Here is a 15,516-nt window from a genome sequence, read left to right on the forward strand (position 1 = left end):
CTGAACCACAGAGTGGCTTCACAAAGAAAAAAGAAAAGTTTTTTCATTCATAAAAACGAAAAACCTGCAGGTCTTTTATCTGTTGTACTCCGCATCCGTTTTTTTTACATGGATTTACTTCACATTTGTCTTTGTTCAAAAGAAAGAAACTCCACTGTCCAATTCATCGGCCGAGGAGGCTTTTCATGGGGAAATTAATTAGCTGGGTCAGATTGACCCGTGTCAAAGGGAGTAGGGATTTACCCAGCAGTTCAAAAAAGAAACGGGGTCAGTGCTCCACGACTTCAAAAAAGAACATGGATGCAAAATTAGAAAGGGAAAACAGTGTTTGTGCAGAGGTTGTGTGCTTCTGACGAGCTTTAAACTCAGCACCTGAATAGCTGAAGTAGAAAGCCGGTATGCTGTTGATGAAGATGTTGTTCTCGGATTTAGGGGTTTGTGTGGGCGCTTTTATCCCGAGTTGGCTGAAAAAACCTGCTCTCCTCATTTTAGTAAAGACTAAGCTGGATAATTTGAACTTTCTGGGAAGGGAGGAACTTTAATGACACTTGTACACCAACACAAGTGGAGAGAAATATGTAACTATTATTCTATATTTGGAAATGCATGATGCAATGAATGAAAAAAACTCATTTATTAAAAGGAGATTTCAGTTCACACACATGCACACACTCAGTCTTTTACCAAAAGCACTCTGAAAGCTCTTTTGTAGACCCAGAGAATGTTCCCCTTGTTCCCAACTTATTTATTCCACTTCCATGTCATTTTGTGTAGGACGGACTGGTGGCAATATTGAGAGGAAGCACTACACTGTGTGTGTCATTCTGACAAACATGTCCATTATCTGCTTCTGAATCAAATGGGCCTGGAGATTTTAACTGTTTCCCAGATGCTTGTTGTTGCGCAATGCATCATGTGGTTCACCCCATAGTTACAGACGGATTTCGACATGTTTATTTCTCTCCAACAACTCCAGCGTAGTTTCCCTCTGACGCCTCATCTGTTGGCAAGCGGTCAGATATGTGCTGTATGTGCTTGTGAATTGCAGAGCTCAGATCACTCTGCAGAGGAGGACCAGCACGCAAACATGAAGGAGAGGAGTGGAGTTTTTCTGCTGCTGGTGGGGATGTGTGTGCTGCTGCTCATGAGCACAGCAGGTTTCGTGTTCCTGATGGTTCGACAGAGGGAGCTGACGGAGGAGCTGGGCAGGTTGGGCGCCGAGATGCAGGTGCTGTCACAGAGCCTCAGGCTGCAGGCTGGGGCCCTGCCTGTGGACCCTGCACAGGCTGGAGAGCTGAAGAAGCTCCACCGCAGCAGGAGAGACCAGGAGGGAAAAGCAACACAAAGCCAAGAGGAGAAGGATATGCTGATGCTGATGACTTACTCCATGGTTCCTGTAAGATAATTATACTTTGATGTCAGATTAAGTCTGATATTTTTCTTGCATCACAGCTGCTTCATTTGCAAAATCAAACAAATGCAAACATTTAGGACAAGAAACATACATTTAACACTGAGGGCAACACATTCAAAACCCTTCAGTGTACATTTGATCTGGGATTAAGCCCCATATTTGATTTTAGGATTGACTGGTGCACACATAAGTGCTTCAGTCTCATATAAGTAAATCATGCAACCCTGTATCACCCTGCTCAGGACATGGTTGGGGTCAGAGACAATGTCTTGGCAGCCCTCATGTGTAGTTACTGTAGGCTGATTCCTAGAGGTCTAAAGGGGTTTGACTTTGTTTGAGCAGATTGTAAAGTGGAGGACAAACACTTGTACCATGTACTATTACAATACTGTAGAACACTCACAATCACAGAAGTAAAAAACAAAGAAGAATTTGTCCTCTCACCCCAAAAGACCAGATAAATTCTTTGTTGTGTCCTTTTGCAGACAGATTTAATGTGGTCTTTCCAGTAATAGCAGACATCTAAATGACACCTAAATGTTTTATGTGCACTCTTTCCAAAAAACTGTGAATACCGCTGACTGTTTACTGTACTGTACAAACAGGGGAGCAATCGACATCTCTTCGCTGTCATTTTTCATAGAGACATTTCCTCTCTATTCCCTTTTGGGATAAGAAGCATGTGTGTGTAATGCAAGGAATCCAACGGACTGTTTTCCACAGACTGCACTGGATAAATACTTTGAGCAGCAGAGTGTAATTGCTCCTCCCTCAACTGTGCTGACATCCAGTGAGAACTGGCATCTCTCCAGAGGGCGCTACTGTACTCATGACAGCACATTTATCAATGAAACACAAGTGTCTTACCAAAATAAAAGTAGTTGTATTAGTTTACTAGTTGTATTACCATATTGGTCTGAAAAATGAATAATCAGCAACAATAATTAGGGCTGCAACTAACATTTATTTTAACTTTAAATAAATTTTCTGATTATTTTCTGAATTAATTAATTATTGTTTAAATTATGAAAGAGAAAGAAAATGGTGGAAAATGCTCAACACGCATTCCCAGAGCTCAAGGTGACATCTTTAAATTTCTTGTTTTGTCTAGTGAGCCGTCCAAACCTAGAAAATATTCACTACCGTCAATTCACTACTGTAGAGGACCAGGAAAAGCAGCAAACATTCACATTTACGAAGCAGGAACAAGTGAATTTTTGACTGAAATAATGACATTAAACGATTAATTGATTATCACAGTTGATGCCAGTTAATATTTTGTCAGCATTCAGTTAATTGACTAATCTTTTCAGATCCAATAATGGGAATAATGTGAAACTAAATTAGTTGTAATCTTCTCTCACATCCTGAGAGCAAGTGACACAGTTGAGGTTGATAAGATGGTTCACAAGAAAAGCAAAGTTTTGTTTTCTACTTAAATCCAAGTGATGTCAAAGATAAAAAATGTGCAACGCTAAGATTCCAGATGTAGTTCAAATCAACACTGACTTCACGCACTGTTTGTTTCTGCTTTCTGTATTTCAGGTCAAAGCCTTCATGGATCTGTGTAACAGCTCCAGAGGAGTTTGTTTAACAGGTGCACCTCATAAATATTCTCCTTTCCAGGACTGTGGTTTTTATGGTTTTATGGTTTTTGGTGTTTCTACTGTATTTGATGTGTGTAAAAATATTTGTTTATTTTTCCCTTCAGGCCCACCTGGACCACCAGGTAAGAACAGTCACTTCAAATAATTGCATAACTTAAAGGGACAGTTCACCCCAAAATTAAAATCACATTTTCCCTCTTATCTGTAGTGCTGTTTATCAGTCTAGATTGTTTTGGTGTGAGTTGCACAGTGTTGGAGATATCGGCCGTAGAGATGCCTGCCTTCTCTCAAATATAATGGAACTATATAATAATATTTTTAGATGTATTTTTTGGCGCTTTGAGCACCACAAGCTGAGTGCCATCTAGTTCAATTATATTCAAGAGAAGGCAGACATCTCTACGGCTGATACCTCCAACACTCGGCAACTCACACCAAAACAATCTAGATCTAAACACGGCACTACAGGTAAGAGGAGAAATGTGTCATTTTGATTTAGGGGTGAATTGCCTCTTTTATACTACACTCAATTTGTTACAGTCTCAGTCCTATTCCCTGTTAGGTTTGCCTGGTAGAGCTGGTTCACCAGGACCACAGGGTGTGCCCGGGCCGCAGGGGAAACGAGGAAGAAAAGGTGAGAGATCTGTTGTGCCAGAGAAATCAATAACCCTCTCTGAGGTGTGCACCAGGGCAGACAAATAACCTCTGAAAGTCAGTCACAAGTTTCAAACAGTCTTCCATTGTTCAGCTGTGGTTACACAACATGAAACCCCCACTCACTGTCCACAAGTGACTCTGACTATATACATAGCTGCCACATTAGGAATGAATGGAGGATTAGATTCAGTTTGAAATGTTTGCTGGACTGATTACACCTGAATCGTGCTGGTTTCAGACTCTTCACAGAATCACAGAGAAAATGTCATGTTTAAAAAAAAGTCTAAGATCTTACGTTGGCAGGTTTAAAGTCCCACAATTAACACAAGATTGTTCTGTTTTTAGTTTCTGTGGTTTAAACTAATGACCTGTCAATGACCAGGACCCCCTGGTGAAAAAGGAGAACCAGGACCGAAAGGAGACCCTGGGCCTCTACTGCTGAAAGGCGAGACCTACAATGACATTCTCATCGAGGGTGAGAGATAGACATGCACGACACATTTGAACCTGATATGAATAATGTGATTAACAGAGACGAGGTCAGTCAGACTGAAGTCAATGTTTACTCAAGATTACATCTGAAAAGGCCTCACCTAATTTTATTCTATTGATTTTCTTGTATATTTTAAGAGCAAGCTTGAGTCTTGACATGTAGCTCCACTACTGGTGAGGGTTTCAAAAATAGCATGATAGCCACTATGTTTTGTTCAACACTTTAAATCGTTTTAGGACGTAATAAACAAACTGAACCTCAAATACTGTGAACTAATCGCCTATTATTTTTGGCAAAATCTTGGTTTAATGATTGTCATAAAGAACCTTTGTCGTTGACCAGCAGTATTGTTTATCGGTTCAGTTTTACATGTCTCACTTGCGTTTACTGTGTGTGTATATTTGAAGGTATTCCTGGTCCGAGGGGTCCACCAGGTCCACCAGGCCCACCAGGTCCTTGTAATCAAAAGACAAAAGAGACCATGAGAGAACACATCGATCAAACCAACATGCTGATGGGTGAGAACGTGTCCACAAAATCAATAATCAATTAACCTGCATATTCCATTTTCACAGCCAAAAAGCTTTTCACAGAAATGACACCAAGGCCTGATCAAAACATAGAAATCTTTGAAGTGATTCCCTAAAATCAAATCTTTAAACTTGTAAATTTGTAAATACAAAATGTAAGTTTGATCCTTGCAGAATAGTGTCTGTGGTCATCTTTAATTCAAGTCACATAGTAGGTGAACCAGTCGTCAAGGTGGTGTGACAAAGTATCAAACATACATGGAAACCTCTCTAATCCAATTGTTTTCTATATTTTAATAGCTGATTATTATTTTTGGAAAAGTTTACAAATGTTAACCTCCCATTTCTGCTCTTATTCTACATGTTTAGATTCATCTCCTTCTCTGAGCGGCGAGGCCGCCAATCAAACTGTCACAGAAAACAGCAGCTCAACTATTATCAAAACTGGTAGGATGAAAGTCAGAAGTTACATATAATGTACAACAATTATGTGAGTTAATGATTTATATAACAGGCTGTTTGTGACTTAGGGCTTCAAGGTTATATGAACCTTATTAATAAATAATATATGACGTGTTTATTTCCACAGAAACACCAACATTACATCCACCCAATGACAGCAGAGACGTACTGAACGTCCCTGCCTCTAAAAGACCTCTAGATACAAGTACAGACTCTGGTAAGCACCTGTGACAAGACAACTTCACTGTCAGACCTAATGACATATTTAACTTTTTTAATTTTTATTTTCCAGAGTCAGCATCAGCTCATCCAGCGTACAGCAACGACATCTTGAATGATACCAACACAGAAAGTGTCACAGAGGCACCAAGTACATTATTCACAGGTATTAACTGTGTTTTTATATCATAAGTAAGTCAGTCTAATTAAAGGTGCTGCCCAATAACTCCACTCTTGTTTCACTCTCAAGCTGCATTTCCTCCAGACGTGATTCAAAACAGTGATGCCTTCAATGGCAGCGGAAACACAAGTGATACAACCATTAAAAGTGGTAAGAAACTGGTGCATGTACCATCATAACTTTAGTCATGGCCAGATCCATCTAAATTATAGTAATGCACAGTAGGACTACTTGTGTGGTCTAGTCTATATACTGTGTTTGGTATCAGTATTTACCATTCATGTGTATGTCAAGTTCAGTCAAGACATAAATATAAAATCTAGTTAACAACTATTTTGAGCGGCAGAAAAACTTAACTGGCGAATTTTGATTTATTCCACTGTTGTTTTAGGACAATCTTGTATGATAAGCATGTTTATTAGTAGGAGAACTTTTAAAATGTATGGTTATCCAGCTTCTTTTTTTATTTACTACAGAGTTAACATCACCTCTTCCAGCCATCAGACATGTCACACAGATTGAGACCAATGCAGAGAATGTTACAGAGGCGTCATTTAACTTATTATCAGGTAGGAGTTCTAGGACTCATTTATGAAATGTTTGGACACACAGATTTGATCATAACTTTATACTGGACTTAATCTCCACAGTGTCACCAACAACACATCCAGCTCATGAAGCCAGAGATGTCCTTACTGTTACTGACTCTGAGAAACTTGGAGACACAGAAAAGGAATCTGGTAAGCAACTGTTTGAAAGGCTGACAGATTTATACGAAAGTTCTCTTTACTTATTGTTTTTTTTTTGTTTGTTTGTTTGTTTTACCCAAATTAAATTTCCGTACCATTTTTAATCCCATAGACTTTCTTAATACTAGGAAGGAGTGTAAAAATGACTCATAAAGTGGGTAAATACACACACAAAAAAAATTATTATTATGACTTAAAATTCAACAAAAAATGTGCAAAGGGTAAGGTTTGGGCATAGTTACATATGATTTGATAGAAAATCAAAAATGCATCTTTATTATGTTTGTATATAATATTGATATTTTGAAAATGATCATGTTAGATTATCACAGTATTTTAAATCTGAGTTCTCTACTTGAGTAAAAAAAAAAAACATTGCAAAAATTCAAGTAAAATCCCACACTGAAAATCATTCTTTAGTTTAAGTATGTAAGTATTACCTGAAAAATGAACTTAAAGTATAAGGTATCAGCATAAAAGTGCTTTCTGTGACTGTGATGTTAAACTCAATACTTTTTATTTCCTAGAGTCAGTAACATTTCATAGTGACCACAGCCACAACACCCTCAGTGACCTCAACACAGAGAACGTTACAGACGGACCAATTCAGTTATTAACAGGTAGGAAATACTGCAGCTCTACTTTGTCTGGACCAAAATCAACGATTCCTTTAATAACAGTGAAACCATTATTGATATATCCATGAAAAGTGGTAGGGGACTGTCTAGTAGTTTCACTGTTTGGTATCAGCATTGACCACAAACAGAATAAACCTCCAACAACATTCACACACTGGCTGCTGTATAGTCAGATATAAGACCACAATTATAGTTTGGTACAGTTTAAGCCAATACTGAAAGTTTTAAAGTACTTGTGGACCACTTACCATGTATCTCTTGAAAATGTGAATTTTTAATAAATGAGAAAATGTGTCTTTTTTAACATTATTATTTTCTTTAGACTCTTCACCTTCACCACAGGACAACAACAATGAGCTAAATTTGTCTAGCAATGAGGGATGGATAAAAACTGGTGAGTTAATTGAATTTAAAGGGAAAATTTGGTGTTTTTCAACAGTTTTCCTCGTGTTTTTGTGTCTAAGTGACTCATGGGAACAACTTTTTTTTTTAATTGGTCCAGTATTAAGCCAGCAGCCACAAATCAAGCTGTAATGTAATCCTTCGGAGCATGTTTGCACCTAAATTTACGTCAACTAAAAGTGCTTGTTTTTGCCACTGACAGGATCAGATTGTCTTTTTAAGTATCTGACAAGGTTATGGAAATGGAAATGTTTTTCTTAACCTTTTGCTTGCATGCCTGTGTTTAACCAAGTCTCCCTCAAGAAGAAGTCTTGCTCTGATGTCTTGTGGGTTTAATTGCTGCAGGAAGAAATTAACAAACAGACTGGATAGAGTGAAAAGTAAAGGAAAACATTTTATTTCTCAGTGGGGTCCTTTACATAATGTTGTCAGACACTTATGATAAAAATCCCAGTCAGTGACAAAAACAAGCACTTTTAGTGGATGTAAACTGCAGGTGTGAACATGCCCCTGTGATTGCATTGCAGCCCTTTTTTTGTGGCTGCTGGCTGCAACCATGTCACTCAATACTGGACCTGTTTCAAAAGTTGTTTTTCCCATTAGTCACTTAGACACAAAAACATGGGAAAAGGGTCCAGGTTGGAAAATAGCAAAGTAAATAAGCTTCAAATTACAGTAATACACAACAAGACATTATATGAGTTCATGATTTTTGTGATATTCTGTTTGTGAATTAAGCTTTCAAGCTTTAATGATATTTAAAGGGCCAGTGTGTAATATTTGGCATGGTTTATTGTCAAATGTGAATCTGAATCTGAATATTCTACCCATTAATATGTTTATATAAGTGTATAATCGCTATAAAATAAAATTTGTTTGTTTTTCGTAGCCTTATAATTATGCTTTTATATATATATATATATATATATATATATATATATATATAGCAAGGGCCTTGCTTTAGAGAGGTCGCCATCTTGCGCCGCCATGTATGTACGGCAGCCCGAGCGGACAATCCAGCCAGCCAGAGAACACGTTTCGTGTGTATAAATGAACCAACGAAGACAGCGGAAGGAAGGAAGGAAGAAGGAGGAGGAAACAGCAGAGAGTGTTAGTAGTTCGTCGATAGAGAGTAGTGAAAAGTTTTTTTAGTTATAAAGTTTGCGAATGGACCACACTTACCACGCAACAGGAGAGAATGAACCCGAACCGTCATCTGCGAGGAAAAGAAGACGCAACTTCACTCCTTGTGATGCACTCTCTGCGGCACTTTTCCTCCTGATGATATATCTCCCCAACAATGGTAGCACCGAATCCCATTCTGTGCAACAAAATGGGAGCGGAGGATTCAGCCTCTCTTCTCGCCCGCTCAGCATCAAACACATGGAGTTCCTCATCTGTATGCTCCGGCTCAAACAGGTATGGCTCTGGGTCTGTGTCTGCTACAAGAAACTCTTCAAAATCGTGTTCAAAGTCGTCCATTGCAGCTACTATAGTCCGGAGATATTGCTAGGCTAAATAAACAGCTAGTTTTGTTTACCGGCTACGCTGTCAGTCAGTGTGCGGGCTGGAGATTGGCGGAGCAGAGAGGGGAGGGGGTACCCGCTGGGTACTGTAAATGAGTATGTGTGTATGAAGTGTGTGTGTTACGCTAGAAGAGTCAGATTTTGGGACGGAGTGGAGTGTTACTGGAGTTTTTGGAGTGCTCAAATAAACGGGCCTTTTCCCCGAACGCTCCTCTGGTCTCCTGCTCGTGAGGGATTCATTACAATATCGTAACATGGTTTAGATTTCTAAATAAATATTCACCTCGTCACTAGATAGACCTACTCCTGAAAAACTCTGCGCAAGGCTTTTTGTCCCTACGAGGCCACCGTCATTTACCCGACGGGAGGGGTGAGCGAGTGAGCCCTGCAATCTAGAATTTGACCACTGATGTCACTGTTTTCAACGTTTTTCAACCCATTTTACACACTGGCCCTTTAATATCTGTACCCTGCTAATTGAATCTCATCTTTTTTTCTGCAGAATCACCAACACCACATCCAGCTGACACCATCAGAGACGCTACTGACTCTGTGAAACTCCTAGACACAAACACGGGAGCTGGTAAGACTGCAAAGACAGACAACTTTAACTATATGAAAAAAAAAACTGGTTAAATATAACACTTTTATATTTCCTAGAGTCTGTATCATTTCATCAAGACGACAGCACATTGAGAGAAAATGCTACAAAGGCACCAATGATGTTAATAACAGATAGGAAATACTGTGTTTTGGATTATGAGTAAAGCAAGTGACCTTAACTTGAAAATATTATATTTAATGTTTCATTTCATTTAACAGCTCCAGTTTATGCAAATCAAAACAGAAACTCCTTCAACACCCAGGGAACCATTACTGATAAACCCATGAAAAGTGGTAAGAAACTGTCCAAGATAAAAGTGTGATACAGATTCTTTTGGACTGAAGCTGCTAATTGACGATATTTTGCACAGTGTTCAATATCTTTTGATAAAACCACAATAAGTATCCATAGTTTTTTTCAGACCACTGTATTCTGGTCAGGGTGGAAAAGCCTCTGAAGCAGCATTTCACATGAAGTAGGCTTCTCACTGGCACCTCTTAGCCTTCAGAAGTGCATCAATAGTCATCCAGTAGCCATATTGGACCCTTTGGCGGGCCATATGTTTGACAGCCCTGGTCTGTTGGTTTCACGATTTGGTGTTTGTGTTGATCAGTTCACATATTCAGCGCAGCAGTTTTTCCTCTTCTCTCAATCTCATCTTTCTCTCTGCAGAATCCCCAACTCCACATCCAACTGACAACAACAGAGACGTTACTGACTCTGAGAAACTTTTAAACACAAACATGGAAGCCGGTAAACAGCAGTTTTAAACAGCAGGGAGACTGTAAAGACAAACTTTGACTATATGAAAATATGTTAAACCCAATACTTTCTTTCTTTTCTAGAGTCTGAATCATCCAATCAAGATGACAGCCACAGCACATCGACCTATACCAAGAGAGAAAATGCAACAGAGACACCAATGAAATTATTAACAGGTATAAAGTAGTATGTTTTAGATCAGTGGTTCCCAACTGGTGGGTCGCAGGTACATTCTGAATGGACTGCATGTGACTCACAAATTTGTCGTGTTTGGGTGAAACACACTTTACAATGAATTTCTGGCACAGGGTATTTATTTTAAAGTGCCGTTTCCCTGCCATTGAGAGAATGACTAACGGATGACCACTTGAAAGAGACAGCAAACTAGCTCGACGACATGGCCAAATGCAATATATTAAACTGCGTGGACCTTGAACATATGACTAAGGAGAAATCTGGACCCCGTGGCTGAACCAGTCGGGAATCACTGTTTTAGATTGTAAGTAAAGAGAGTGACTGTGACTTTAATAGATTATATTTAATGTTTGAATTTATTCAACAGCTCAACTTTCTGAAAACCAAAACAGTGATTCCTCCAATAACAGTGGAGCCATTATTGATACACCCATGAAAAGTGGTAAGAAAATGTGTATTTGTTTCACGTTTCACTGTTTGGTGTCTGTATTTATATTCTCAAAAGAGGGATATTTAATATCTGCACCATCTCTTCTATTTGAATCTTAACTTTCTCTCTGCAGAATCACCAACACCACATCCAACTGACTACAACAGACATGCTACTGAGGCTGCGGCACTTCTAGACACAAACATGGAAGCTGGTAAACAACCATTCTGAGCAGCAGGGAGACTGTTAAGACAAACTTTGACTATATGAAAATAGTTAAACCCAATATGTGTTGTCTTTTCTAGAGACAGTATCATTTCACAGAGACAAGAGCCATGGCGTGGTGAAGGATACCAAAAAAGAAAATCCTACAGAGGCACCAATGAGATTATTGACAAGTAGGAAACACTATGTTTTTGACTGTCAGTAAAGTGAGTAAACATAATATTGAAACATTATATTAAGTTTTGTGTCATTCTACAGCTCCACTTTCTGTGAACCGAAACAGTGACTCCTCCAATGAAGTTACAGAGGAACCAAGTGAATTATCAACAGGTATGAAACACCCTGTTTTGGATTTAATGTAAAAGAAAAAAATACATAAACATTGCTTTTGTTTAATTTATGATGCTGCACTTTAACACCATTAGTGTTTCTATATTTATTTACCTATATATGTTTGTGACAGTCTCATATTCTGCCTTCGACGAGAGTGGAAAAGTTATTAATACACCTATGAAAAGTGGTAAGAAACTGTTGTTTCACATATTTGGTTTCAGCACTGAGTTACTCACATTTAGATTTTGTTAAGAAAAAGATTTATCTTTTCTCTCAAAGCCCATCCTTCACTATTAAAATGTTAATTCAGAGATTCATTTTATCCCATGGCTAAGTGGAAGAGCCTTAAAATCACCACTGATAACCAGATATTTTGGCTACAAACAATAAAAATCCACTATCTTTTTATTATTTGTCATACATGAATGATCCTTTTTTCTTCTTCCTCCTTTTTATATAGACTCTTCAAATCTTCTCCAGACCAACAACGAGATCAATGTGACAACCAATGAGAGACGGACAAAAACTGGTCAGAACATTTTGTTAAATTTCACTTTCACTTTTAAAAATTGTGTATTTTTTTCTCCATCTAAATCTGTCTGTCGGATGCAACCCAGTGGCCAGAAAAAAATGTTGGCATTGTACATTTCATATGTAGCGAATATGTTGAAACTTTGAAACTTGAAATCACATTTCTTTACACTTTAAATTTTAAATTTTATGCTGTGACAATGCTGTGGTTAACATGGGGTAAGGTTTAGGCACAAAAACCACTTGGCTAGGGTTAGGAAAACATCATGTTTTGGCTTGAATTACCCATTTTAGTTGCCACAAACACGACTGGAAATGTCCCAAGCTCTTGCTAAATACACCCACTGCTGTTGGTCTCAAACAGTAGTCTTCTGCTTATCTTCTGCTTGGCAGCCATTTCACACTGGGACTCATACCATCAGCCATCCATCCACCATCCTGTTCTACTCCTGATAAGAAACTCAGCTCATATACATATAATCTGAACTACGTCATACAAATGAAATGAACAAATGCAAAAACAAATGTACAATGCCAACAGTTTAGTCTGGTAACTGAGCTGCTGGATAACTTATCTAAATACTGAAATACATATCTGCTTTCATCTAGAGTGCAACATTAAAACTATTAAATGTTCAGAGAGAGTCACTATTATTCAAGGCACATTTGGAGCCTTGATGTCCGATGCATCCCGACATAATGATGGTCGATACTGGGTGGCTGATCATTTTTCAGGTGATTTTTGTTTTTTTTATTTATACATCAACCACAAGTCATTCCCTACAGAGATTTGTGAGATACTGTGGATTTAAACACTAAAAATTTCTTTCCCAGGTCGACTTTTGGCAGAGTACAAGAACTATTCGACACTTACGGATAACATCTTCAAAATGTTAGATCTCAGGAGGTTCTTCCAGGGCTGCGGTCACGTTGTGTACAAGAATTCATTTTACTTTCACAACGCAGGAACAAACAGACTTCTAAAGTAAGTTTTCTTTGTATTACACATGTATAAGACAATGTGTCTACCTTATTTATAATTTTTATTACTGTGTACTCAGCTTCTTAACTTCATCAATATTTTCCAGATTTGACCTGAACACCAAGAGAACAAAGACTCTGATCATGGCACACTGCAGATACAACAACCTGACTTATCCTTTGCGCAACTCAAAGACCTATTTCAAGTTTGCTGTGGATGAAAATGGACTGTGGGTCATTTTTGCATCAGATATAAATGATGACATGATGGTAGCGAAGATTAACCCCGACGAATTCTTTGTGGAGTCAGTCATTAACACTGGCTACCCGACGGCTAAAGCAGGAAATGCCTTCATTGTATGTGGGGTTGTTTATTTTACAGATGACAAAGACAGACGAGTCACATATGCCTACGATTTAAAGAAAGAGAGTCCTCTGAATGTAGGTTTTGATTTAAGGCCGGCTAATGGCACCTTGGCTATGCTGTCATATTATCCCAACAAAAGGCTTCTGTATATGTGGGACAACGGCAGTGTGAAAATCTGCAAAGTTAGACTTAAACATGCTTAAAAAAATGAAAACAAACCTTGTGAAATGCGCAATAAAATTATTTTTTAAAATATCAGTTGGTTTCTGTAAATTTCTTGAAACACTGACCTGACATTGCTGTGAATGTTTAATAGGTCACACTGGATATTGCTTACAATAAATAGACTCCTATTGCACATGTGTTGATTCCAAGAAACCACAATGCTGGACTCATGTCGCGTGACATGATGGATGATAAGGTAGGAATTTGGACATTTTTACATTTGCTGAGATTCACAGAGCTGCAACAGTCCACTTTTCTGAATAGTATATTCATATTTCATTATGTGACAAAACCTTTTACCCAAATTTGTCACAGTATTCAATGTTTGAATGGATTTTTCATGTTCATGGTTAAAATGATTATAGACAAATCTTATTTTCCTCAATGTATTTTGTGACACTGATACACTGTGGGTACATGATGTAATGAAACGTGTAGAAAAGGCATCAGCTGAAGGCAACACATCAAGAGCTGATGGATGAGTTTCTGCTGTTTGAGCACAGAGCAAACAAACAGAAACGCTCACTGCTTCACAGCTCAGAGGAGCAACCTGATCACAAGGCCTCACTGTGACACTTGTGAATACGCAGTGAAAATGCAGCATGCGTCCTGATAAAGAACCAGTACCTGCAGAATAGCCAAAGCAAGATTACCAACTAGGCAATGCAGATACCCTCTAACACAGTGGTTCCAAACTTGTTGCCTTAAGGGACCCCTTTTCTATGATTGGGTTAACTAACAACCCTGAAATAAGTGACATATTTTATGGATATTTCATATTTTATTGGATGCATTACAATAACAATACAAAACAACTGATATACTGTTCAATTAACCCAAATAGTGAACACAATAACTGCATGACGTTTATGTAAAACGAGCAACTTAAAAGCTTCTTTTTTTAACAAATTCATTCTTCTCCCAGACACTCTGCCATTGTTCTGTTAGCTCTGTTGTTTTAACTGCATACTTTTCTAATGCAAGATGAGGCTGTTAATCAGGTGAAGGCTCTGTGACTATAGCTTGTGTTCAGGTCCTCACTGTGTCCTTATCCTGTGAGACTTTTCTAAGTTTATATCTTGAGTCATAGTCTAAATTTTAAAAATAACAATTTTGTATAGTTTTCTTCACAGAAATGAATGAAATGCTGTGATACAGGCTTTCTTTATCTATTTTTAAAAAGTGTTCTTACACCCATTAAAATTAAGGAGGCCTCACGACTCCCAGTGAAGCTTTGGTGACCCCAAGTAGTGGTGGGACCCTCAGTTTGGGAACCTAAGCAGTGCAATTCACCTTTGATAAACACTTCTGTGGCTGTATCCTTATCAAGATATACAGACTTTAAATGTATATCTAAGTGTTTTAGTTTTTTGCAGGCTATAACTGTCACCATTACAGACTTTAAAGCAGGTATAGGGAGATATTACTAAAACTAGGACTATTCACATGAGTTGGTTCAACATCCTGAGGACAAGGTTTAGCTGATCACACAGCCAGAGGGAAGTCATGGCCTCTTTTGAAGCAAATAAGACAGCTTCTCGCTTATTTGTCTTCCATGGATCTGCACATAACCAAAAAATGAGGTGCACTGAAAGCTAACCAGTGGTTTAGGATGCCTGTATTTCAAACATGCAACATGCTCTAAATAACTTTGTGCCATGTTTCTTTATTTCTATTATTATGAAATGGAAAAGGCTATTTTCACTGGCACCAATAAACTTGAAGGCCATGTTAACTTTCTAATGTTAATTTGCAAAGAGGGAATCATGCCCAGAAATCACTTTGCAAAGATTGACTGACTGGATTATTACAGAACATATTGCATAATCCTGCCAGAACAGGTTTTTCCTCTCTGATTTATGATTATCTGGAGAAAAAAATTCAGCTCACTCTGCATGGCTTTGCTTTTTGTCCTTTAGCTGCAAGGACAAGCCAAGAGGACCCTATTTGATAAGGATTTTTGGAAGTTCTTGCAGTTGCGAAGT

General features: G+C 38.3%; 1 protein-coding gene across 2 annotated transcripts; it reads left to right on the forward strand.

Annotated features, from left to right (window-relative positions):
• Positions 1–745: 745 nt before the first annotated feature.
• On the forward strand, positions 746–13,564 carry LOC117261781 (uncharacterized). Of its 2 annotated transcripts, XM_078167831.1 has the most exons (28): positions 751–1,396; positions 2,960–3,011; positions 3,126–3,143; positions 3,584–3,655; positions 4,061–4,153; positions 4,579–4,689; positions 5,071–5,148; positions 5,291–5,380; positions 5,456–5,548; positions 5,633–5,713; positions 6,040–6,132; positions 6,214–6,303; positions 6,840–6,932; positions 7,273–7,344; positions 9,381–9,461; positions 9,539–9,607; positions 9,695–9,775; positions 10,155–10,235; positions 10,328–10,420; positions 10,807–10,881; positions 11,003–11,083; positions 11,175–11,267; positions 11,353–11,424; positions 11,558–11,614; positions 11,888–11,956; positions 12,568–12,693; positions 12,793–12,943; positions 13,047–13,564. In XM_078167831.1, exons 1-28 carry the CDS (start codon positions 950–952, stop codon positions 13,507–13,509), a joined length of 3,075 nt encoding a protein of 1,024 aa, XP_078023957.1. In that variant the 5' UTR covers positions 751–949; the 3' UTR covers positions 13,510–13,564. The 2 variants fall into 2 exon arrangements, with proteins under 2 accessions (XP_078023958.1, XP_078023957.1); XM_078167832.1 differs by lacking the exon at positions 11,558–11,614 and having other exon boundaries at positions 746–1,396.
• Positions 13,565–15,516: the final 1,952 nt, after the last annotated feature.

Source organism: Epinephelus lanceolatus, chromosome 5, assembly GCF_041903045.1.
Source record: "Epinephelus lanceolatus isolate andai-2023 chromosome 5, ASM4190304v1, whole genome shotgun sequence".
Taxonomy (NCBI): Eukaryota; Metazoa; Chordata; class Actinopteri; order Perciformes; family Serranidae; genus Epinephelus; species Epinephelus lanceolatus.

What these genes read in the sequence shown, in the direction of transcription:
- LOC117261781 (XM_078167831.1), top strand. Translation starts at nt 950, where the DNA reads ATGTTTATTTCTCTCCAACAACTCCAGCGTAGTTTCCCTCTGACGCCT. An exon ending in ACCAATGAAATTATTAACAG is followed by an intron (nt 10,421 to 10,806) that starts GTATAAAGTAGT and finishes TTTATTCAACAG; the next exon opens with CTCAACTTTCTGAAAACCAA. An exon ending in TAATACACCTATGAAAAGTG is followed by an intron (nt 11,615 to 11,887) that starts GTAAGAAACTGT and finishes CTTTTTATATAG; the next exon opens with ACTCTTCAAATCTTCTCCAG.